Here is a 26,171-nt window from a genome sequence, read left to right as displayed (position 1 = left end):
TGTCAATCGGAGTCACCTCCTGAAAATCCTTCTGGTCGTTTATTTGTTCCAGAGAAGTTTAGAAGAGCAGTTCTGCTGGATTTTCACGCTTGTCGAACTTCTGGTCACCCAAGCATCAGTAAGACCTTAGAGTTACTCTCCTGCTCTGTTTGGTGGTCTTTGTTGACCAAAGATGTGCGTGAGTTTGTCCTGGCATGTGAGGGCTGTGCCAGAAATAAGACACCTCAGACAGCTCCTTCAGGTCTGTTACTTCCACTTTTCATACCTAGGAAACCCTGGACCCACATCGCCATGGATTTCATCGTTGACATCCCAATGCCTGCTCAATGTTCCATGATCTGGATGGTGGTGGACCGCTTTAGCAAATTGGCACACTTCATACCATTGCCAAAGCTTCCTTCTGCCAAAGAACTCTCTGGCCTGTTTCTCCAACACATCTTTTGGGAACACGGCTTACCAAGGATATCATGTTGGATAGAGGAACACAATTTGTGGCACAGTTCTCGATAGCGTTTGTACTTCCCTGGGCATTGACCTTAGCCTTTCTTCAGGGTACCATCCGCAGATCAATGGACAAACTGAGCGCATTAACCAGTGACTGAAACAACATCTACACTGCTATGTTTCCAAGTGCCATAATGACTGGGTATCCCATCTACTGCTTGCTGAGTTTGCTTTTAACAATTCATGCCATTCTGTATCTTCAGTATCCCCATTCTTCTCTGGTACAGGGCAACATCCGAGGGCAAACGCTTTTGACTCCAGTTCACCAACCTAATCTTCTATATCTCGTCTCTGTCATATTTGGAGTAAGGTTCAATGTTCCTTTCATCCACAGGGCAAAGCCAGAGGTTAGCCATTTCCCTGAAGCCAGAGATCGGTTCCTAAAAGCTCCAAACCCAGAGGTAAGCAACCCTGGTTCACTAGACATCCGGCTGCCAAGTCAGTGGACAAACCTGCTGCACGATGGGGTGAGCCTCCTCCTGAGGGACCTCTGGGTGGGAGGCCGGCTTCTTCACTTTTCGGCAGTGTGGATGCAGACCACAACAGATGCTTGGGTCAGAGATGTCGTGTCTCAGGGCTATGCCAGACTTCCTACTGAAAAGGTAGAAGCTCTCAAGGAGTCTATTCACTCTCTCATGGCCTCAGGAGTCATTCTCGTTCCCTTGTCCCAGATAGGTTAGGCTTTTACACCAATCTGTTTCTGTTACAGAAGCCCGACAGCTCTTTTCGACCCATCCTCAATTTAAAACACTTGAACAAGTTCCTTCGGTCCATCATTCTAGCCTTGAAACCGGGGGACTTAATGGCATCATTGGATATCCAGGATGCCTATTTGCATATCCGTATATGAGCCAATTATCAACACTTCCTCTGCTTTGCAGTACAAACAAACCATTATCAGTTTCAGACGTTACCCATTGGTCTATCCACAACCCCTTGTGTGTTTACGAAGGTCATGGCAGTAATGGCAGCACACCTTCACCGCGGGGGCATCAGAATCTTACCTTACCTGGACGACTTGCTTTTTTGGCCCAGTCTCCAACAGTTCTCCGGGAACACATCCAGCTGACAATGGAGCTTCTACAGTAACATGGATGGATAATCAATTGGCAGAAATCCATGTCTCAGGAGATGCTCCACCTAGGAGCCTTGTTGGACTCCAAAGTTCAGAGAGTGTTCCTCCCTCTGGACAAGAGGCCAGCGTTGGGTGTCCATATGCTCATGCATGCATATTCTTGGGTCTCTGGTATCAATGTTCAACATGGTGGAGTATGGTCAGTTTCACTTCTGGCCTCTTCAAAGAGTCATTCTAAAGTGATGGATCAAGTCTCTTCTGAAACTCAAGGCGCAGACTCTCATTCTTCTCCAGTAGATACGGCTCTCCCTACTGTGGTGGCTCCAACACTCACATCTAGACAAGGGCTGCTCCTTTTGGATCCAGGACTTGGTCCTACTCACAGTCAGTAGAGACAGCTTTCCATCTACATCCTGGAGCTTCATGCAGTATACAGGGCTCTGTGTCAAGCACAGCACCTCCTTCATGGACGTCCGGTAAAGATACAGTCGGACAAAGCAAATGTAGTGACTTACATAAACCACCACGGTGGCCCTTGTAGTCAAGGAGCCAAGTAGGAAGTCAGTGGAATTCTCCATTGGGCAGAACATCATCTTCCAGTACTGTCTGCAGTCTTCATCCTGTGAGTTCAGAATTGAGAAGCAGATTTCCTAAGCCATCAGGGCGTCTTGTCACAATTCTCAGCTACTGAGCTACTGCTCTCGCATCTTGGATCCGGAAGCTCTCCTGGTAGATGCCCTGATGGTTCCATGGAACTTCCATCTGATTTACATTTTCCCTCCGATTTCAATGATTCTCCGGGTTCTCCGCAAGTACAAGCTGGAAGGAGGCACGTTGATCCTGGTGGCACCGGATTGGCCTCGGCACGTGTGGTACGCGATCTACTGAGACTCTCCATAGACGCACCACTGCGTCTTCCTCTGCCACCGGATCTTCTGTCTCAGGGTCTGTGTTTCCATCCGGATCTGACCTATCTCGCTTTGACAAGGTGGCTTTTGAGACATCCGTCCTAAGGGCGAAAGGATTCTCCAGGAGGTCATTCGGACTATGCTGCAGGCTGGGAAGCTTTCTTCGGCGCGTATCTATCACCGTGTATGGCGTACTTACTTTGCTTGGTGTACGGCTAGGGGTTTTAACTCCCCCGCCTTTCCGCCTATCCCGTATCCTTTCCTTCTTACAGTCCGGTCTGGATTTGGGCCTCCGGCTTTCGTCATTGAAGGTCCAAGAACAAGAGCCAGAGCCTGGGCTTGTGGGTGATTTGAGTTAACTATTTGGTGCCCAGACTCTCCGCTCCAGGCTATACCCAGTGTCATTCCTGTGCCCCCTATGGAGTCGAAGAATAAGACTTAATAGGTAAGAAACAGTCTCCTTTTACCTGCATATCTCTAAGGGGTGTGAGAGAAAATGTGTAATGTTGATGCCTATGATGTGCCAGCATTCTGACTGTTTCTCTGGCACCTCGTGCCATCACCTCTAATTGAATTGCTTCCTTTATGTACTGTGTAGTTATGCATTGACATTTTTAGCATTTGGAACCCCTTCCACCCCCTTCTCTAGAAATCCTGCATTTGCCCCATGACAACAGTAGCGCCTAGACAGTGTGTTGCATCAGACATCAGTGCATCTGGACTGCAGCCTTACCAGCCACCCACCCAGGAGCAGGTAGGAGTTATTATTTGTGCTGAAAAGTGGGTCTTGGAGGTGGAGGCAGTAAATTTGAGTTATGCCTATGGTGCCAAACATTGCCCCCCGTTTATGTGTCCCTTATGGGATGGGTATAGGATCCCGGAGGTCAGAATCCCGACTCTGGCATCCCGACAGGATTAGAATACAGACACATGTCGTCAGTATTCTAACCCTCCCCCTCTCCCTACTCTAACCTTAACCCTCCCTGCCTGGTGCCTGAACCTAACCTCCCCCCTAGTGTTTAAACCTAACATCCTCCTCCCAGCACCCTAAACCTCCCCCCTTGGTGCCTAACCCTTACCCTCCCAATAACCACGCTACTTACCTTCGGGATTCTGGCGGTCGGGATGCTGGCACTGTGCCAGTGGCACCAGGATTCTGACAGGTATCGGGATACCAGCTAAGGCAACCTGAGCCGCCAGAGTCCCCGTGGCCGGGATATTGATTGCATCCTGTACCTTACGGGTAGGGTCTCAGCTGTACACACTGTCATTTTGGAGGCACTATTGCCCCCTCAAGCGTGATACTGATTTTTGCACTTTGCTATTATGAAAACTTTGGAATGTGGGATAATAATATGACTGATGCAAAACAATATCAAACTGAACTATTAAATCAGTGCACTTAGGCCATTGAGATATGTTGCTAAATAATTTACTGGACCGATAGTTCTGCAGTTGTGCAAACATCAGGATAACAATGCAGGTGAAAGTATGTCTTGTCCCTTGATCAAACGTTAAAGCTACCTAAACAAATGAAGGAAGATAATTATTTTTATTATTCTGTATGAAATTTTGAATGTACTTTTATTTTTAATATACTGTATGTATTTGCATTAATGCTGTATTCATTATTTCTACATATACTTGATACTGTGTGACATTAAGCAAAAGGTATTATTCTAACTGGTATGATCTAATTTGAGTGGGGCAAGGAACGTGGCAGGAATGCAGCACCTACCCAACTCTCTGCGATGGAGGAGCAGCTTCCTATTGAGCTGATTGCATTAATAGCGTGATGGGAAAATAAAGTTTCAGAAGAATATCAGTATATATTACAATACAAAATGTCATTTATTTATGTATGAAAATATACTTCATTGTTCTATTTAACAGAAAACGGGGGCACTACCAAATATATAAAGGCAGGACTGTTACAGTCTCCAAAGGAAAGAAGAACGTCTATGGGCCTGATTCAGAGATAGTTGGTAATGCAGCCGTAGTCGCAGTAGCGGTTGCGGAAATATGTAAATGCTATATCAGCCTTCATTTTGTGCGGGACGGTGCGATGGAGTGTACATGGGTTGCAATATCGACATTTGAGGTAGCCAAGGGTCTACTCTAGCTAACTAAATATGGCCTCTGAAGCTGAGAATTGTGATTAGGAACACAGCAGCGTTCCCAGACACGCCCGTGACACTCCCATAATACGCCCATGACACAGCCCCTTTTTCCGATCACTTTAGGTCACCCCCACCCTGAAACACCCAGGGATCACAAACCCCTTCTCAAGTGTTAGTGATTCCATACGCATTAGCGATCGTCATCTGACACTTGGGTTTGTGTCACTGTACTGTGACATCTTGGAAATGCCCAGACTAGCATCAATTGTAATCTAACATCTCGTGAGTCAGTTTGAACACCGGCTAGACTGCTCATGGCAAGGCGGCGTGAATTATCGGAGTTCAAACGGTGCATGATAGTGCGTGCCGGCGGATGGGACATTCCATTTACGAAGTTGTGCAGACATTAAACATTCCTCGATCTACAGTGTCACCCGTCTACCGGGAAGACACTAATCCCAGGAGTTTTGGCACTTCAGTGAAGATGTGTAAAGAGACAAAGAAAGTGAGTTAAAACCTAATTTGCTTGTTTGTTGTTTTTGTGCTGTAATTTCTGTATAGTTAATACAAATTATGTTTATAAGTTTAAGTAGGTAGGTATTTTATATATGATAATTTTTGAAGGATTTCTATATATATGGCAGCCTGATTAAGTCAGGTTTTATAATAGGTTGACAGACAAAAGGTCAGGGGAACAAAATACAACATGTTAAAAATCCCTGACGCAAAGATTCCCACCATTTTTGGGTCGGGATCGACGAATTGAGATTGTCCAAACTGTTGAATTTTGCCGACCATCCGACCCAGTCATCGGTAGAATGGAGAATTGCCCCACATTTTTCTTGATGTATGGGCCCCTTAAGTATTATCTACTCTTGGTACAGTTAGCAAGAAAAATAAGTTGCAGAGTTTATCCTCCAATATACAAACCTTGCCGCTGAACACATTCTGATTCTGCTGATTGCTTATCATTAAATGTATACATTTTATTAAGTACATTTCCAGATAATAACAGTCAATGTGTCGACAACAAATGGTCTACATTCAATAGATTGACAGGACCAAAAGGTTGACAGGTACAAAAGGTTGACAGGCTTAAAAGGTTCACAGGTTCAAATGGTCTACATACATATAGTGGTCACCAACATGGACAACACTTTTTTATGGTGTTTAAACATTTTTAATGTTAGGGTTAGGGGTTAGGCACTTAGGGGAGGGGGGATGCAGTCAGGAAGCCGATGGTCGAAATGCTGACCGCCGGCTTCCCGACTGTCAAATCCCGACACTAATGACAGGTGCCGAAATCCCGACGCCTGTCATTATACCTACGCCGGGAGCCCGACGCCTGGTATACTGAACGAAGGTAAGCCAGGTGGCGGGCATGTACAGCCGCGGGGGGGGGCAAGGTTAGGGGCTCCCAGGGGGGACTTAGGGTTAGCCACCCACCCGGGAGGGTTAGGCTAGGGAAAGGAGGTGTTAGGGTTAGGCACCCCCGGGGGGGAGGTTAGGATTTGGCAACCCCCCGGGAGACTTAGATTTAGGCTGCGGGGACAGGGGGTTTTAGATTTAGGCACTTAGGGGGGGTTAGGGTTAGGCACTAGGGGGAGGTTAGGGTTAGGCACCCCTAAGGGAGGGTTAGAGAGGGGCTAGGGTTAGTTATACTTATCGAAATCCCCTGTTGGGATCTTCACTGCTGCCGGTCTTCCAGCGTTGGGATCATTCATACTGATTCCAGGGGAGGGTTAGGCTGCTGGAGGGGTTAGGTTTAGGCACTAGGGAAAGGGTTAGGGTTAGACACTAGGGAGAGAGTTAGGGTTAAATTACAAGCCCCCCATAAAAAAAAATTTTATTGACCATTTGAACCTGTTGACCTTTTAATCCTGTCGACCTTTTTGTCTGTCAAACTATTATAAAACCCGATTTAATCAGGCTGCCATATACTGTATAGAAATCCTTCACAAATTCTCATACGTAAAATACCTACAGTACCTAATTAAACTTATAAACATAATTTGTATTAACTATACAGAAATTACAGCACAAAAACAACACACAAGCAAATTAGGTTTTAACTCACTTTCTTTGTCTCTTTACACATCTACACTTCCTGTTTTATGTCACTAATGTGACATTTTACAATAATGTAGGAATATTAGATCTCATTTATTTTTGAAAAATTATGGTACAGTATCTGGTTAATGGACCATTTTAATCAAATCACTAATAAAAGTTAAACTATAAATACAAATGGGTTTCCAAGTGTACCAAATATAGACATTATTTTTCCATTTGAGATTGTAATATTAGTAGTATGATACAATTTTATGTTGATGTTTGTACTGTCATCTTAATCAATTCACTTTTGGACATTTTTAAACGGCTAATGCCATTATTTACAATCAGTAATGATTAGTAAGGATTATTAAATAACCATTGTGTCCAAGACAGTGTCAGGGAACAACCGCTTTATCCATTTTGTCTTTGGAGCATTTTGGGAAGTTTAATTCTCTATTAAGACTAAAGTCAAGGGCCACTATACCCCATTAAAGGATCATCGGCCAGGAATAGCATTCTTATCTTCCTATTGAGCTGGGGCAGCACAGTAGTGTGACGTTAAGAAGCGCAATTTGTTACAATGACCAGATGGTACCTTGAATTAGAAAACCGCATCCAGTGGTGACCAGTTTAGAAAAAGCTGCAGGCCTGGAGTGACTGCCATAAACAATTTACAGCTGTATCTAAGGAGTTTACATTCTTTCCATGTATGGGTGGAATTTCCAACAATGCAAATCAATTTGAGTCTTTAAACATTTAGTAACTCACAATGCAGGCAGCAATTCCACATAAGACTCTGCTCATTTGAACTCACTCTGTGAAAGGCCCATAGGCATAGTTCCGTAGATCCCGGTGCTCCTTCCAGAGATCAATCTCAGTTCTCATTGGATATTTCCCCTCCTGCCTCACCATTACCTCCAAAATGTGTGGGTCGGCTATGTTTACCATATGGAACTTGCCAAGAACTGATTTCCACCATGGGCCATATCTCTTTTTGTATATCAACTGTTAAAACACAAGACACCAATTGAAATGATATTATACACAGAGGCACAAAAACATTGTTTAATGAAATGGTATAATTTTAGTCCTAATTTCTTCTTCATGCCATAGGTGACATAGCGGTAAATTTATTGAGATTCGGGTTTGATCGAGTTTTCGTTTTTTTTAAACTCCATTTGTGAGCGGCCGCTGATTGGCACCGGCTCCTTACAGTTCACACGTGGGCTGGTCAGTGAGTCAGGAGCTGGAGCCAATCGGTGGCTGTTCTACAGTTAGCAGCCGGTGATTGGCTGCCGGTTCCTGACAGTTCACACTGATCAGTCAGGGGCCGGGTAGCGGTGTATGTGGTCACACACATACAGCGCTAATGTAAGTATCTGGATCGGGTTGCGTTTATTTTTTTGCCAAGACCCCTGGATGCTACAGAGACCAGCGCGAGGATGGAGGTGTGTATAAGATCTTTTTTTCAGGTACTCCAAACTGGTTCTACAGGACAAGTGGACGTGAACAGCTGGAACAGGTAAGTATGTGTGAGCGAGGTAGGTAGGTGTGTAATACAATTTTACTTTAGACGGTGTGTGTACTGTGTTTTTTTAACTATTTATTTTACAGTGGAGGTACGGGTGCCGTCCGCCTGCTGGCACTTGCAGTTCCACAAGTGCCAAAGGGCAGGCATGCTGGCACCTGTAGTTCCACTGTAAATTACAATAGTTTAGAACTATATACCACATTATTAATCCCGTACCCACGTATCAGCCTAAAACTGGGGTTTCAGGAGAGGAGGGACCCCTTCTTGGGGGGTCCCCACCTCTCCTGAGATCCCAGGCTTAGGCTGATTGGCTTGGGGTGCTAATGCTTTGGCCCTGGTGACATCCTGGCTGTGGCATTTGGGTCCGGTGCTGGTTTGAAATATAGGGGGACCCCTACGCATTTTTTCCCCCCTATATTTAAAGCCAGCACTGGCCCTGGTGCTGATTCCTAAATTACGGGGGAGCCCTACTCGTTTTGGTTTCCCGTAATTTTAGGAACCAAGACTGGCTGAGCAGTCCGGGGCTGGTTATGCTTTTGGGGGGGGGGACCCTACATCATTTGTTTTGAATAAAAACACTTTAAATTAGGTACACATGCAAAAACATACACAAATCACACTGATCTGTGTATGTTTCTGCCAAACTCGCAGCTCAGGAGGTGGTCTATTTGAAACTTCAATTTCTCTGCGAGTTTGCGACAATCTCACCCGAGATTGTAATCTCAATTCTTGGTAAATTCCTGAGTTGCATCTTTTTCATGAAAAGTACTTCAGAGTTTGGCCGATGGTGAGTTGATTCGAGTTTGCAATCTCACCCGAGTTTTTCTGTGAAAAATTCGAACTCTCTCCCAAACTCACACGAGTTTGTCTTTAGTAAATTTGTGAGATGAAAAACATGCCTAAACTCACTCAAGATTGAAATCTCCACCAAACTCGAATTTTAGTAAATGGACCCCATAGTTTTAGACCATGGAGTATAGGCTGGAGTCGGAGTCTAGTCACCAACTAGTTAAGCTTTTTCCCAGCAGCCCCAGCTCCTCCTTCCCAATACTCATTTAGTTTGGTGCCCTGAAGGTAGGGAAGCCAATCTCGCCTCATTTTTCAATCCCGGGATTCAGGCTTGAAAAAATCTCAATGCAGGGATACCCGGGATTGAGTTGAACAATAAAAATATTATTATTCTGTAATGGGCTATGATACAGGCCCACAGGAAAAAAAAAACTTGGAAGCACCAATTCCAGGTATCAAATCCTGGCTTTTTTTGGTCAAAATCCCACCAATCTTGATCCCAGGACTTGCAGAGGCAGTCACCTCCAGTGAAGGAGACCACTGACAGTGCTGACAGCTAGACCACCAGGACAGCAGGCAATGGGGCCCTTCTATGGATCTTGTTCAGCAGGGGGAGGTAGGCTCTCCCCTTTGCCTCTCCCTTGTTCCCTTGACGAGCTCCCTCACTGCAGAAGCCTGCCATAAGGAATCTCCTCCTCTTTCCCCTTCCACACAGAGATGCTGCGCGCCCTTTTTAGTCGGTGCCTGCTTCACCTTGTCTCCAGAGACCAGCAAAGGGCTCCTGTCTCCTTGTATACTTCCTCTGCAGTCAGGTTATACTACAAGCTCCTTCCTGCCTATTGAGGTCTGGATTGTTGAGCATTTATTGTCCATTTATGCTTTGAATGTTGCTGTCTGCCTGTTTATTATTTAGGAGTTCCTATTTTTTTTCCTATCTCTTGTCCTCTGTTACTGCTTTGCGGCATGGGAATAACCTCACCCTCAACTACAGATTGGAATGTTTGAGTCCTGCCGCAATCTGATAAAGGTGGTGGTACACTGCTGTGTAACTTGATTCCGTAGTTCAGGGAGACCAGGGTGCAGATGATGCAGCGGCCGCTTGCTAGCACCCGGTCAATCCCTCTGTAATTCAAGGTCTTGAAAAAGCTCCCAACGTGGAGCAAAACACGTCGACTAGATGGTTAAACACCGCTGGGTTTGAGAAAGCTACACAATCCTTTTCAGCCCGCTACTACCCACTGGCAGCATTTGTCAATTGATTAAGTCCTGAGCAGACCAGAGTCTAAGTAACTATGGAGGGATTGACCAGATGGTAGCAAGCGGCCGCTGCACCATCTGCACCCTGGTCTCCCCGAACTACGGAATCAAGTTACATAGCAGTGCAACGCCACCTTTATCAGATTGTGGCAGGACTCCAGAGCCACAGAACCATGCAAATTACAACCATATACTACCAGCATTCCTATCTATTGGGACTTACTACTCTGCCGAAGGGTAAGAATATTTCAAGTATGGGCTGTGCAATTCACTAACTTTAACAACTGCACAAGCGCATAGTGGAAACACATCCATTAAGGAAAGTCTAAAGATTGTGGACATTGGTCACTTCTGATGTGCCTCCCAGTGGTACTATAGTACACCATTAGTAATGTATTCTTTTTTTTTTGTGCAATCTGTTTTTTATTAAAGATTCCAAAAGGTAAAAGTACAGATATACAAGGCATAAAAAACATCAACATATGCACATCAAAATATATATAAATTGGAATCCAGTTTTACAAATTTATATAAAAAACACAAATTATAAAGAATAATACAGGGGGAACAAAGTAAAGGAAGATAAAGACAGAAGGGTTATCAGATGGGAGGAGGACAGAAGGGAGAGGGTCTTCTTGTATTAAAAGATTAACTATGGCTAAATGAAAGTGATCTAGACTATTTTACGTGGTTGGGTAGGTTGGAGACATATAGTTTTTAAATTCTGCAGAGGTTTTATACTCTAACCATGGAAACCAAATGTTAGTAAAAGCAGAAGGCCTGTTGGTAGAGGAGATTAAGAGGTCTTCCATGGAGAGATAGTAATCAATTCTCTGGAACCAATCTTTACGTGTGGGGGGATTACAGGAATTCCAGAAGATTGGAATGACTGCCCTTGCTGCATTACTGAGATGGCGCAGTAAAGATTTTTTGTAGCTTCCCAATGGGGTATGAGAATGGTTAAGTAACCAGAATGCCAGGTTAGTAGGGACAGGGGAGTCTAGTATTTGTCACGACGTGCAGATAACTTCTAACCAAAATTTAGATAACTGGGGGCAATCCCACCAAATATGTCGTAGGGACATTTCCAGCAAGAGCCGGATTTCGTTGGAAACATGGCATGTAGTAGAGTAGGCTGTCTCATTAAAATCTTCTCATTAAAATCTTATATTGAGTTTCCTTTACCATTGTGCAAACTGAGCTACAGTGAGTTTTAAGGAATATTGGGCCTGATTCAGAGCCGCTCGTTTGCTCCGAGCGATGTTCGCACAACTGCGCATGCATATGGGTCGTAATGCGCATGCGCCAACCAGTCATTGCGGTCGGAAATCGAGTGCTCGCAAAACAGCGAGTGCCTGCTAATTTGAGTGACAAAATGAGGCATTTGTGGGTGGTAACAGGGGAAGGTGCTTGAAAACGGGGAGTGGTGATCCGAACGCAGGCGTGCCAAACGGTCAAAATGGGCGTTTTAAGGGTGAGCATAATTAACAAAGCAGCGTCATCGACCACGTCACTTGGTTGTCTCTTAGTCTGAACTGTTTGCATGATTGCGGTAGGAAAATCCAACCACAAGCACTGCGAGCAGTTCAGGCGCCTTTCGATGTACTCGATTAATCTAATAAATAGCGGAGATGACGTATGATGCGAGCGGCCAGAGGGCGTCTTTACAAAATAGCGAGCGCATGTTTCGTTCGCTCGCTCAGACATAGAGGCGTCAACAGACCGCAAAGAGCGAGCGCTCAATTTAAATAGCCGGCCCCTTTTTCTGAACGAGCGAGCGCAAATAGCGCCCGGCTCTGAATCAGGCCCATAGTTTGCCATTCTTGTTCTGTGAGAGAAATACCCAAATCTAGTTCCCATTTTTTAGCCCATGGAGGAATAGGAAAGGAAGGATTAGATAAGAGCAGCTGGTATATGGCAGAGATTGTGTGGGAAGGGGTAGTTGGTGATACACACAGTTTCTTAAATGGAGTTAGGTCTCTTTTAGAAGCTGTTAATCTATCTGTACTGGTCACAAAGTGACGAACCTGTAAATATCTCCAGAAGTCAGAATGTGGGATTGCCCATTTTTCCTGAAGTTCAGTAAGGGATTTAACACCTGACTTGTTCACCATCAGGCCAGCTCTAAAAAGGCCTTCTCGTACCCAGTTAGGGAAATGTGAAAGGTTAATACCAGGATGGAAATCTGGGTTAGCTAATAATGAGGGGGCCAAAGCATGAGGAAATGTGGGACATTTGTCTTAAGGACTTCCAAATAGAGAGAGAGGGAGAATTTGTTGGATGAGGAGTGTCTAGTTTAGAAATAGAAGGAAGGCACTTCCAGTGGGCGGAGCAACTGAGTTGGCAGCATTTTAACCCAGTTCCGTACCTGGCATTACTATATTGCTGCAAAAAGTGCATATAAACGGCAATATTTTGGCCAAAAATACCCCCCTGGACAGGGGAGTCTATATAGACTGACTTGGAGGCACTTTATAGCCAGAGCGGAGCTTACTTTTACTTTTATCCCCGGAATCTGGTCACGGAGTGTGGCCCTCTTAGGCGCGAAAGCACTGGACGCCATCTTGCGCTGAAGAACAGCCTTCACTCTTGATCTCCCTTTACTGGCCCCCCTGCCTGGCGGCGCATATTTACATGGCTCTGGACAAGCCGGGAAACCCTGCGCTGACTATGGTGTCTCCTTGGTAGTGGCGTGGACCGCACTCTCATTACCTTCCCCCCGGGCGCCACTTGCCTGTTTCTGTGGAGCGGTGACTGCCGCGTCCCACGAGAATGCTGGTGCTCCTGGAGGAGTGACTTTGGCTACCTTGAAGACTCACTGGCTGCTGCGGGGAGATTTGGAGGTGGTGTGGTGCGGCTCCGGTGCCCAAAACAGAAGGCTGTCACGTGGAGGACGCGCAGGATAGCGGGGCATCACACACGGAAACTTTGTGCGCTCTTTGGCGCCGTCTTTCTATCAGCGCTGCTCCCTTCTGCCTGCTGACTGGAGCCTCAGGTGTCCTGCTATTTTTGGGTAACTCCTGGATCCTGTGTACTGGGGCTCCCTTTACACTAACTCTGCTTGTCCCTTACCACTGCCTTGGACCTTGCACCGCTGGCACTTATATAACAGCAGCGCTGCTGTGGGTCGATCTCTCCGGTGCCTCTGTGCATAAATTACAATTTGTAAAGATCTCCTGCATACCTGTGGCTGTTATCTTCTGACACCAACTGTGTCCTACCCAGAGGAACAGTGTACTTCTTTATAGACAATGCACACAGCTGCCAGACGAAGTTGACTGGCTCCTTCTGCCATCTATAAAGAGATCCTGGACTTTCGTTGTGTTTTTTGAATCCACAGCCTGATCTACTGGAGTAGTATTAGAGAACTGTCTAATTGGTTTATTGTAGTGGTGTGCACCGGCCACTTTTCGTGTTTTGGTTTTGGATCTGGATGTTTCTTCGTGTTTTGGATCTGGATTGGTTTGCCAAAACCACCCTTCCGTGTTTTTGGTTCTGGGTTTTGTGTTTTGGATCTGTATTTTTTTTTAAAAAAGCATAAAAATAGGTAAAATCACAGAATTTGTGGCTTTTTCTGCTCCTATGCTATTATTAACCTCAATAACCTTAATTTCCACTAATTTCCAGCCTATTCTGAACACCTCACACCTCACAATAGTGTTTTTATGTCCAAAAGGTTGCACCGAGGTAGCTGGATGACTATGCTAAGAGAGAGTGGGTGGCACAAACACGTGGCCCATCAAGGAGTGACACTGCAGTGGCAGACAGGATGGCAGTTTGAAAAACTAGGCCCCAAACAGTACATAATTCAAAGAAAAAAAAGAGGTGCAAGATGGAATTGTCCTTGGGCCCTCCCACCCACCCTTATGTTGTATAAACAGGACATGCACACTTTAACAAAGCAATCATTTCAGCGCCAGGGTCTGCCACACAACTGTGGCTGAAATGATTGGTTCGTTTGGGCCCCCACAAAACAAGTTGGCAATTAATCTGTCCCTGCACAAACTGGCTCTACGGAGGCAAGATGTCGTCCTCATCCTCCTTATCCACCGATTCTTTCCCCTCTTCAGTGTTGTGTATATCCTCATCCTCAGAGTATTAATTCGTCCCCGCTGGAATCCACCACCACAGGTCCCTCTGTACGTTTTGGAGGCTGGTTTCCCTGGAAGAGTTGATAATTCATTTCTATGAACATCATCTTCTCCACATTTTGTGGAAGCAACCTCCTACGCCTTTCGCTGACAAGGTTCCCGGCTGCACTAAACACTCTTTCGGAGTACACACTGGAGGGGGGGCAACTCAGGTAAAATAGAGCCAGTTTGTACAGGGGCCTCCAAATTGCCTCTTTTTCCTACCAGTACAGGTACGGACTGTCTGACATGCCTACTTGGATACTGTCACTGATGTAATCCTCCACCATTCTGTCAATGGTGACAGTATCATATGCAGTGACAGTAGACATGTCAGAAATTGTTGCCAGGTCCTTCAGTCTGGACCAGATGTCCAAACTTGGTCCTGCCTGCCCTGCATCACTGCCACCAGGTTGCTAAGGATACCTAAGTTTTTTCCTGGCAGCCCCAGTTGCGGGAGAAAATGAAGAAGGAGCTGTTGACGTGTCACGTTCCGCTTCAGCTGACAGTGTTTTCGCCAGCAGGTCTTTGCACCTCTGCAGGCTTGTGTCGGCCGGAAAGAGATACACCACATAGGCTTTAAACCTAGGATCAAGCACTGTGGCCAAAATGTAGTGGTCTGATTTCAACAGATTGACCACCCTGGAATCCTGGCAAAGCGAATGAAGGGCTTCATCCACAAGTCCCACATGCCGAGCGAAATCGATCCATCTTAGCTCCTCCTTCACTTTCTCCAGCTGCTTCTGCAAAAGCCTGATGAGGGGAATGACCTGACTCAAGCTGGCAGTATCTGAACCGACTTCACGTGTGGCAAGTTTGAAGGGCTGGAGAACCTTGCACAACACAGAAATCATTCTCCACTGCACTTGAGTCAGGTGCATACCACCTCCTTAGGTGGTATCCATAGGTGGATGTATAGGCTTGAATGGCCTTTTGCTGCTCCTCCATCCTCTGAAGCATATAGAGGGTTGAGTTCCACCGCGTCACAACCTCTTGCTTCAGGTGATGGCGGGGTAGGTTCAAGAGTGTTTGTTGGCGCTCCAGTCTTCGGCACGCAGTCGCTGAATGGCGAAAGTGGCCAGAAATTTTTCGGGCCACCCAAAGCGTCTCCTGCATGCCCCTGTCGCTTTTCAGAAAATTCTGCACCACCAAATTTATTGTGTGAGCAAAACATGGGACGTGCTGGAATTTGCCCAGATGTAATGCCCACACAATATTGGTAGCATTGTCAGATATCTCAAATCCCCAGGAGAGTCTAAGTGGGGTAAGCCACTGGGCAATGATTTCCCTCAGTTTCTCTAAGAGGTTGTCAGCGGTGTGCCTCTTACTGAAACCAGTGATACACAGCGTAGCCTGCCTTGGAACGAGCTGGCGTTTCTGAGATGCTGCTACTGGTGACGCTGCTGTTGTTGCTGCGTCAGGTGATACATCTACCCAGTGGGCTGTCACAGTCATATAGTCCTTAGTCTGCCCTGTTCCACTTGTCCACATGTCCGTGGTTAAGTGTACATTGGGTACAACAGCATTTTTCAGGACACTGAAGACACTTTTTCTGACGTTTCTGTACAGTCTCGGTATCGCCTGCCTAGTGAAGTGGAATCTAGATTGGATATGGAACCGGGGACACGCTACCTCGATCAATTGTCTAAATCCCACTGCACTAATGGCGGATACCGGACACACGTCTAACACCAACATAGCAGTCAAGGCCTCATTTATACATTTTGCTTCAGGATGACTGCTGTCGTACTTCATCCTCCTCGCTAAGGACTGTTGGAGGGTCAATTGATTAGTAAAAGTAGTGGTGTTCCTACTTCCTCTCTGGGATAATGAACGACTCCCAGCAGCAGCAGCGGCAGCAGTAGGCGTAGCAATGCAGTATTCTCCGGAGGAATCCCGGATAGGAGAGTCAGTCATGCCAGTGACATGGCCTGCAGGACTACTTACGATCCTGACTAAGGAGGAAATTGACGAGGAGGGAGTTGACGGTGTGGTTTGCAGGCGCTTGGATACAACAGGACAACGGGATTTAGGTGTCCCTGGACTGCTTACGGTCTTAGCCAATGTTTCTGAACTTGACAGTAACTTTTTATGAACGCGCTGCAGGTGCCGTATAAGGGAGGATGTTCCTAGGTGGTTAACGTCCCTACCCCTACTTATTTCACATTTACATATGGTACATATGGCAAGACAGTTGTTGTCCGGATTTGGATAGAAATATTGCCAGACCAAAGAGGTGGAATGTTTGGTCTTCTGCCCAGGCATGACCGTGATGGGCTTTTTCATCCCACGGACAACAACTGTCTCCCCCGGAGCCTGATTTAAATAAATCACATCACCATCAGAATCCTCCTCGTCAACTTCCTCCTCAGCGCCAGCTACACCAGTATCCTCATCCTGTTGTACTTCAACAGTGACATCTTCAATTTGCATATCAGCAAGTGGACTGTGGGTGCTCCTTTCAGCACTTGCAGGGGGCGTGCAAATGGTGGAAAGAGCCACCTCTTCCCGTCCAGTGCTGTGAAGGTCAGGCATCGCAACCGCCACCACACTTCTCTCCTTGGGGATTTGTAATATCTTCTTAGAACGCACAGTTCTTCGCTGTGCTTTTGCCAGCTTAACTTGTTTGATTTTTTTAGCGGGAAGAGGGCTTCCATCGTCATGTGAAGCTGAACCACTAGTCATGAACATAGGGAAGACCTTAGCCGTTCCTTGCCACTCCGTGTCGTAAATGGCATATTGGCAAGTTTCCATTTCTCCTCAGATTATTTAAATGTTTTTTTTAAGGTAATTTTCCTGAACTTTGTCATTTTGGATTGTATGTGCCCTCTACTATGACATTGGGCATCGGCCTTGGCAGACGATGTTGATGGCATGTTATCGTCTATGTCATGACTAGTGGCAGCAGCTTCAGCACTAGGAGGAAGTGGTTCTTGATCTTTCCCTATTTTATTTTTATCGGAGAAAGTTTGGTCCTCCATTTATGTTATATTGATATATACGTGCGGCTAAGGCGCACACAAACACAGAAAGTAATTTTTTATTTTTGTTGGAGACTAATGCACTTTGTGGGTTACACCACCCTTTAAGAAATGAGCCAGCCGGTTCTTTACTTATGGGACACAGGCACACGCTTGGCGCTGCTCCTTTGTTGATGCACGTGCAGCTACAGTGCACACAATTCACAAAGACAGAAAAAAAAGAAGAATTTTTTTATTTTTTGTGGAGCGCACTTTGAGGGTTACACCACCCTTTAAAACACAGACGCAAGCTTGGCACTGCTGCTTTGAGGATGCACGTACAGTGCAGACAATTCACAAACACAGAAGAAAATATTTTATTTTTGTTGGAGTGCACTTTGGGGGTTACACCACCCTTTAAAAGACAGACGCACGCTTGGCGCTGCTGCTTCGAGGATGCACGTACAGTGCACACAATTCACAAACAGATGAAAATATTTTATTTTTGTTGGAGTGCACTTTGGGGGTTACACCACCCTTTAACAGACAGACGCACGCTTGGCGCTGCTGCTTTGAGGATGCACGTACAGTGCACACAATTCACAACCACAGAAAATATTTTTTTATTTTGTTTGGAGTGCACTTTGGGAGTTACACCACCCTTTAACAGACGAGCCAGATGGCCCTTTACTTATGACACAGGCGCACGCTTGGCGCTACTTTGTTGATGCACGTGCGGCTACTGCGCACACAATTCACAAACACAAAAAATAATTTTTATTTTGTTTGGAGTGCACTTTGGGGGTTACAGCACCCTTTAATGGTCAAGCCAGCCGGCCCTTCACTTATGACACAGGCGCACGCTTGGCGCTACTTTGTTGATGCACGTGCGGCTACTGCGCACACAATTCACAAACAAAAAAATATATTTTTATTTTTTTTGGAGTGCAGTTTGGGGGTTACAGCACCCTTTAACGGACAAGCAAGCCGGCCCTTTACTTATGGGACACAGGCGCACGCTTGGCGCTGCTTCTTTGTTGATGCACGTGTAGCTACAGTGCACACAATTCACAAACACAGAAAATAATTTTTTATTTTGTTTGGAGTGCACTTTGGGGGTTACACCACCCTTTAACAGATGAGCCAGCCGGCCCTTTACTTATGACGCAGGCACACGCTTGGCGCTACTTTGTTGATGCACGTGCGGCCACAGTACACACAATTCACAAACACAGAAAATATTTTTTTATTTTGTTTGGAGTGCACTTTGGGGGTTACAGCACCCTTTAATGGACAAGCCAGCAGGCCCTTTACTTATGGGACGCAGGCGCACGCTTGGCGCTGCTCCTTTGTTGATGCACATGCAGCCACAGTGCACACAATTCACAAACACATAAAATTATTTTTTATTTTGTTTGAAGTGCACTTTGGGGGTTACAAGCACCTTTTAACGGTCAAGCCAGCCGGCCCTTTACTTATGACACAGGCGCACGCTTGGCGCTACTTTGTTGATGCACGTGCGGCTACTGTGCACACAATTCACAAACGCAGAAAAAAATATATATTATTTGGTGTGCGCTTTGGGGGTTACAGCACCCTTTAATGGACGAGCCAGCCGGCCCTTTACTTATGACACAGGCGCACGCTTGGCGCTACTTTGTTGATGCACATGCGGCTACTGCGCACACAATTCACAAGCACAGAAAAAATATTTATTTTTTTTGCACTTGGGGGGAGCACCCCGGATGGACAGAGCACCTCCTGGACACCACTACAGCACCCCTTTAGGACTGGGACACTGCACAGGACTTTGGAGTGGACACAGCCCCTATGGACAACTGACTGCACAACACAGTCCAGCCAGCCCCTATGGACTTTGGAGGAGTGGACACAGCCCCTATGAACAACAGCAGCACAGCAAAACACAGCCAGCCCCTATGGACTTTGGAGGAGTGGACACAGCCCCTATGGACAACAGCAGCACAACACAGCCAGCCCCTATGGACTTTGGAGGAGTGGACACAGCCCCTATGGATAACAGCAGCACAACACTACACTACACAGCCCAGCCAGCCCTAACTCCCACCCTCCCTCTTCACTGTCCACAGCCGAGTGAGAAAATAGCGCAGATGCGGGTACCTTATATAGAATCCAAAACCCACGAGACTCGGAAGGCGGGATGATGATATTTTGCCTCGATTTCAGATCCGAGTCAGGCGGGAAAAGTCGAGCCTGACTCGGATCGGCCTCAGATCGGGGGGGCTCGGGGGGGTTCGGATTTCAGAAATCCCAACCCGCTCACCCCTAGTGTATTGTTATGAACAATGGCTCCGTGAGTATACTCACTATGCCCCAATAACCACTGTTACAAATTGCATTTGATGTATTTGCTGTTTAAGGCTATCACTTATAACAGACCACAAACTCTCTGTTTTCCGCATCATTACACCTTTCTTTACTGATACATATTTATAGTCAATATATTTTGTGAGGAAGGAAAATTCCATTTACCACACAGGTGCTACCATCTACTGGTTATATCACGATTAACATGTACACTGATTCTAGGTGGATTATATTAGTACAAGCTATTTTAATGTTTTTGTTGTATTTATATAAGTGTATCTGGTATATGGAAAGATATTTTCCTAAATCCATATCGCCTTTACAACAGAGAACCTCTTCTCGTATGATGGGTAAACCAACTAAAACTCCTGCGAAAGGAGGTACCTTGCCTTCCTCTCCCACACAGTCTCCCCCTGTCGATCAATCAGATACAAGGAGAGCTGAATCAGTAATTTCAAATCCAGACATAGCGGCTGCTTTGTTAAATGCTATCATGCCAAAAAAAGACGAAAAATTTGAAACAATAAAACCACTAATGGATGAGAAGTTCCTTGACTTTCTTCCAAAAATGGAAGAAAAACTTGACCAATTTGCCCCTAACATTGATAAAAGGCTAGATAAAATTCAAACTACCCTAGATACTGTTTTGTCTAAAATATCGGAACATTCTAACAGATTAGACACTGTGGAACAGAGAACAAGTGATGTGGAAGATCAATTGCATACTTTTAAAAAATCGCACGATTCCTATGTAACCTCCCACAAGTTGTTGCTAGAAAAGGTCGATGACTTTGAGAATCGGCATAGACATAACAACTTGAGGTTTATAGGTATACCAGAACAGGTTAAGGGATCTGCATTGTTTGAATATTTGGGAAAAACTCTAATCATAAATCTAGACATCCAAGGTGATATAGGGGTACCAGAAATAGAGAGAGCACACAGACTCGGTCCAGAGAGAGAGAGGGTCCGGGAAATAGGCCGAAATAGCGAAATTCCTATACTATAGAGTTAAGGAAAAAATTCTCTCAGCCTTCAAAAAACAGAGAGACTTAGTGATTGAGGATCAGCGTATCCTTATTTTCCAGGATTTTTCTGTTGTGCTTGCACAGAAACGCAAGGAATTCTGCTCAGTATGCAGGTTCTTGGTGGAACACAATAAGAAATTTGCATTACTATATCCGGCAAAACTGAAAGTCACTGACAATGGCCAAATGCTATTTTTTGACAACCCTGATAAAACACGTACACATTTTTTTCCGAATTTCACTCCCAGAAATTCACCCAGTCACTCCCGAACAGATTTCCTTAATAATACTTGAGGACTTATTAGCGAATTGAGATTTCTTCAACCAATTTAAATTTATGTATTTTGTAAAATTATGGGAATCTTTAGTCTATGGTAAGGGGAATGATACACCCCATGTCACAATTATATTCACGATATACTACTTGTTATTTTTGTTTATATTATTTTTTGATGGTATATACTTACCGATGTTTGAGAAAAACACTCAACCTCGGTACGAAAAGATTTTGGTTTGGAAAAAATTTGAAAAAGTATTGGAGCATATTTTATACTTGAATGATTACAATGTTACTATGTTGTTGCATGAACCATGCCCGGGTTCTGATTTTCTGTTGTATTTACAACTAATTTTCCCTGAATGCTGGGATAGGGGGGAATTGGTTAATTTTATATTATACCTTTTAAGTTTACTTTTTGATTTAGATGTTGGATGACTACCCCCATAATAACTACAACACTCCCTGACTCTCAGGTCCCTCAAAAACTTAAGATCACCTCTTGGAACATAGGGGGTCTAAACACACCACTTAAGCGCAAAAAAATAATTCTATCATTAAAGAAACTAAAACCTGATAAAACTTTTCTTCAAGAGACCTATTGGAAACAAGGTGATGAAGCTATTTTAAAGATCGATGGATCAATGAATGTGTATCGGCCTCATATCATACAAAAACCAAAGGTGTAGCTATCATATTTGCCAGACACCAACATATACCATTTTGACTTCCGTTTTAGATCCAGGGGGTCGTTATATACTGATGGATATCAAAATTTATGATACCAAATATACATTATTAATCTCTATGCACACGACCAACATGCTGCACAGTAGAGTCAACTTCAAGTTAATAATGGGAGGGGACTTGAACACTGTTGCTAACCCAAAAGTAGATAAATCATCGACCTCAGTAAACCCCTTAGCCACTCAATGGACACATATTCCACAACTCATGAATGACCATTCTGTAATTGATATATGGAGACTACATAATGTCACGGATAGATCATACACCTTCTACTCAGCTGTTCATGGGTCTTTTTCAAGAATAGATTACATTCTAATATCTACAACTCTTCTCTCAGACATAATAACTACTTCAATAGGGGACATCGCAATATCCGATCTCGCATCGGTATCAATAACATTGGCTACAAAATGAAATCATTTCCACCCCTTTCTCTGGCGCTTCCCGTCGTATTTATACAATTCCGAACCATTCCGCAAATATCTAGTGGCAAATTGGACAAATTATATGGATAATAACTTGGATCATTGGGACACTCCTATCTTATTCTGGGAAACGTCCAAAGCAGTAATGCGCGGACATATTCTATCATATATAGCTAAAAGAAACAAAGATAATAAAGCACAATATGTAGAAATACAGAAAAATCTAAATATGACACTGACAGATTATATTTCCCAACCCACACCGGAAACACAATCAACATATCTTGAGACAAAACAACTTCTACATAGTTTTGTGATGGCACAGACACAAACAAAAGTGGATCAAACAAAACAGAAATATTTTAAATGGGGCAACAGAACTGGCACATTGCTGGCAAACATGACAAAAAGTTTTAAGAAACGCTATCACATCACTGCTATCAGAGACACCTCTACACAGACATTACTCACTAAAAATACAGACATAACCAAAAAATTCCAGGAATATTTCCAAAACCTGTATACAGCACGCACCCATGATCCCATCCTATTGAAAAAAATATTGGACGAAGCGGCACTACCCTGCCTTACACCATTACAACGTGAGGATTAGAAAGCAATATTACCGAAATTGAAATAGCAACTACAATATCCTCTATGCACCTAAACAAATCTCCAGGCCCTGATGGATATTCAGTAGAGTATTACAAAATTTTACAACATGAAATGATCCCTACATTGTGTGCTCTTTTTAAAAAAATAAGAGATGATATCCCTTGTTATCCAAATTTCAACCAAGCTTACACCTCTTTAATTCCAAAGCCCAATAAGGATTTGACATTAGTATCCTCATACCATCCAATTACTCTATTAAACATTAATTTCAAAATATTAGCAAAGATATTGGCAGACCATCTCCAAACGTTCGTCGCTAATCTACTTACTCCACACCAGTTAGGCTTCACTGAAGGCAGACATTCAGTGAAAGGCATACGCACTACAATAGCAGCGGTAATGGCAGCCAACTTACAACCCGAGACCTCATCTATTCTCCTGAGCCTAGACGCCACCAAGGCTTTTGATATGGTCTCATGGCCTTATCTTCATGCGATTCTTGACAGACGAGGCTTTGGTCCGATATTCCATCACTCATCAAATTCTTTTACACACAACTAACAACGTAACTACTTCTCAACGGAACCATAGGGGAAGGAATAATGATGACCAGAGGCACTAGACAGGGTTGCCCACTTTCCTCTATGCTTTTTAATTTGGCACTAGACCCTATGTTAAGGATACTACAAGATTGGACACAATTTAAGGGAATTACCATTGGCACAGCGACAGTTAAAATGTCGGCATTTGCCGATGATGTCCTTTTATTTATTTCCGAACCCCGGAGAATACTAAGTTCATTGATAGAGCGAATATCGGAAATTGGATCAATATCTGGCTTCGAGGTAAATTTTGAAAAATCAAAGGTACTTTATTTAAAAAAAGATTGTGCTAGACCATTCTGGTTTAAAGAAACTCCAATTGAATGGACGACTAAGTCCATCTCCTACCTGGGGATCCAACTGCCTAAATATTTACAAAATTTATACACAGTCAATATGAAACACATTCTGCGTAGTATCAAACAGAATATCGAGAGATGGAAACATCTTAAGATCTCTTATGTGGGTTGTGCCAATTTAATAAAGATGATACTATTTCCCAGACACCTTTACCCACTCCAATCTCTTCCCATCTTATTGACCAAAAGGGACACATTAGAAATTGAAAAATTGATGAAAACTTTTATATGGAGGGGGGGAAGAGCTAGAATTGGCATGGTGCGACTTCAACAGCATAAATCAAATGGGGGTATCAACTTGCCAAACATTACTCTGTATAGTCATGCTGCACATCTTCGTTATATAAGAGATTGGATTCATAACAAAAATCAATACGCCAATATGACATTAGAAGCAGCCTTCTTGGACAAAATTTATATGATATCTTTTATAAATTTACACGATGAGGAAATTAATCCTCTTCTGATGACCACCAGAAAACTATGGCATATCCTACGGCACAAACATGCATTAAACCCATATTTTTCACTACACCTTCCATTTATACAAAACCCAAATTTCCAACATGGTGAGGCTGGACATCCCTTTACCTTATGGCATAGGAGTGGAATCACTTCCATCTGACATGTCACGGATAATACTTTAAGAAAACCCTTAACATCAACACAAATAAGAGAAATATACAATGGTCAATTTATCACCTCTATCATACTTTCAAATACAACACTACATAGCCCAACTCTTCAGAAAATTAGCTCCGAATGACTTTGTTAATGACTTAGATAATCTACTCAATACGGAAAACCCCCAAAATAAAGCTATATGATGGCATTACTCGTTCCTAAATAACTCTCTAGACTATAATACCCAATACACGGGTTTGGCACAGTGGACAGAATATTTCCCATCCTTACCATTAAAGGATCTACTGCGTTCATTTGAATTATCAGTCAAATTAGTGCCAGCAGCCTCTTACACTGAACTCTTCTTAAATATATTACACAGAAACTATCTTATCCCTCATCGTAGATGTGTAATGGGATTGTTGGAAAATTCTAAGTGTCTCCGTTGCGGAGCACAGGATGCAGAGTTGATGCATTGCTTATGGAACTGTCCAATCATACGGGTTTTTGGGTTATGGTGGGAAATATGTAAATAAATATTTGGTGAATTGCCTGCAACTAACACCCGAATGGGCAATATTCGGTATTACACCTAAAGAAACCAAAGTACCAAAAGGGGTTAAAAAGCTACTGATTATCATCTCAGCGGTGGCTAAGAAATGTATATTACAGGTATGGTTACAAACTACAGCACCTACACTTACGATGTTTCAAGGGAAGCTTTTCCATATTTTTCGTATGGAATGGCCGGAGGCCATGTTGCAAAGAGAAAAGTTCACTGAATTTTTTTTCTCCACTTGGGAAAGTTACATTGAAACCTTATCCAAACCAATGAAAGAACAAATAGAGAAGTGTTTTAGAAATACACTTTGGTATGAAACACGTATTTGTTCAAATGATCCCCCAATATCATTCTAAGGTATATGAATACCTAACTGAGAGTTATGGGGAAATATAATAAAAAAAAAAAAAGTGTCAAGAACCCGGGCTTATATCTTTATATCTATATATTTATATAACACGATTATTGCTTATATATCTATTAATAGTGTTTTATTGATTGTATTGCAGTGTTCTATTGGTACAATCACTTATTGATAGGTTATTGGATCTGTTTTCAGATGTTGATATTTCTGTATAAATATCAGAAACATACCATTTGTACTTATGTACACAATTATTTTGCTTCAATAAAGAAATATTTAAAAAAAAAAAAGAAATAGAAGGAAGCCAAGGTACGATTTTGGGGGGAAGTTTCATGAAGCGATCTTCTAGTGCAACCCAGTGCTTGACCTCTTTGTATCTAGTCCACTCAAGGACTCTATTAAGATGTATAGCATGATAGTATGATTTGATATCAGGAAGTTGGAGACCACCCAAATGTTTAGGCCGCACTAAAGTATCACGTCTAATCCGAGGCTGTTTCCTGGACCAGATAAATTGCTGGATTAAGGAATTCAGCGAATGAAACTAAGAGTCTGGAATCTGAGTGGGCAGGCACTGAAAGACGTAAAGCAATTTGGGAAGCGTATTCATTTTCACTACATTAATTCTCCCCAACCACGAAAGATGTTTTCAATGTCAATGGGAATAATCTGTTCGAATAGATGAGAGGAGGGGAGAAAAGTTGGTGGCAAAAAGTTGTGACATGTTTTTAGTGATTTTAACCCCTAAGTAAGTGATATGGGAGGGGTGCCAAGAGAAAAGGAATGCAGACTGTAGTCCTGAAATTACGGAAGTTTGAGCGGATAAGTTCAAGGCCCAAGATTTTGAATAATTAATCTTGAAATTGGACAGTTGTCCAAAATATTTAAAT

General features: G+C 43.7%; 1 protein-coding gene across 1 annotated transcript in view; it reads right to left on the bottom strand.

Annotated features, from left to right (window-relative positions):
• CYP27A1 (cytochrome P450 family 27 subfamily A member 1) overlaps positions 1-26,171 on the bottom strand; it is a 142,667-nt gene that overhangs the window by 101,738 nt on the left and 14,758 nt on the right. Inside the window, exon 2 of the mRNA XM_088472354.1 lies at positions 7,477-7,667. Coding sequence (XP_088328480.1) covers positions 7,477-7,667 — 191 coding nt within the window. The remainder of the gene's footprint in view (positions 1-7,476; positions 7,668-26,171) is intronic.

The sequence above is a fragment of the Taudactylus pleione genome, unplaced genomic scaffold (genome assembly GCF_031769625.1).
Source record: "Taudactylus pleione unplaced genomic scaffold, aTauple2 ptg000122l, whole genome shotgun sequence".
Taxonomy (NCBI): domain Eukaryota; kingdom Metazoa; phylum Chordata; class Amphibia; order Anura; family Myobatrachidae; genus Taudactylus; species Taudactylus pleione.
Note: the sequence above shows the minus strand (reverse complement) of the source record. Positions and strands in the feature narration are given on the sequence as shown.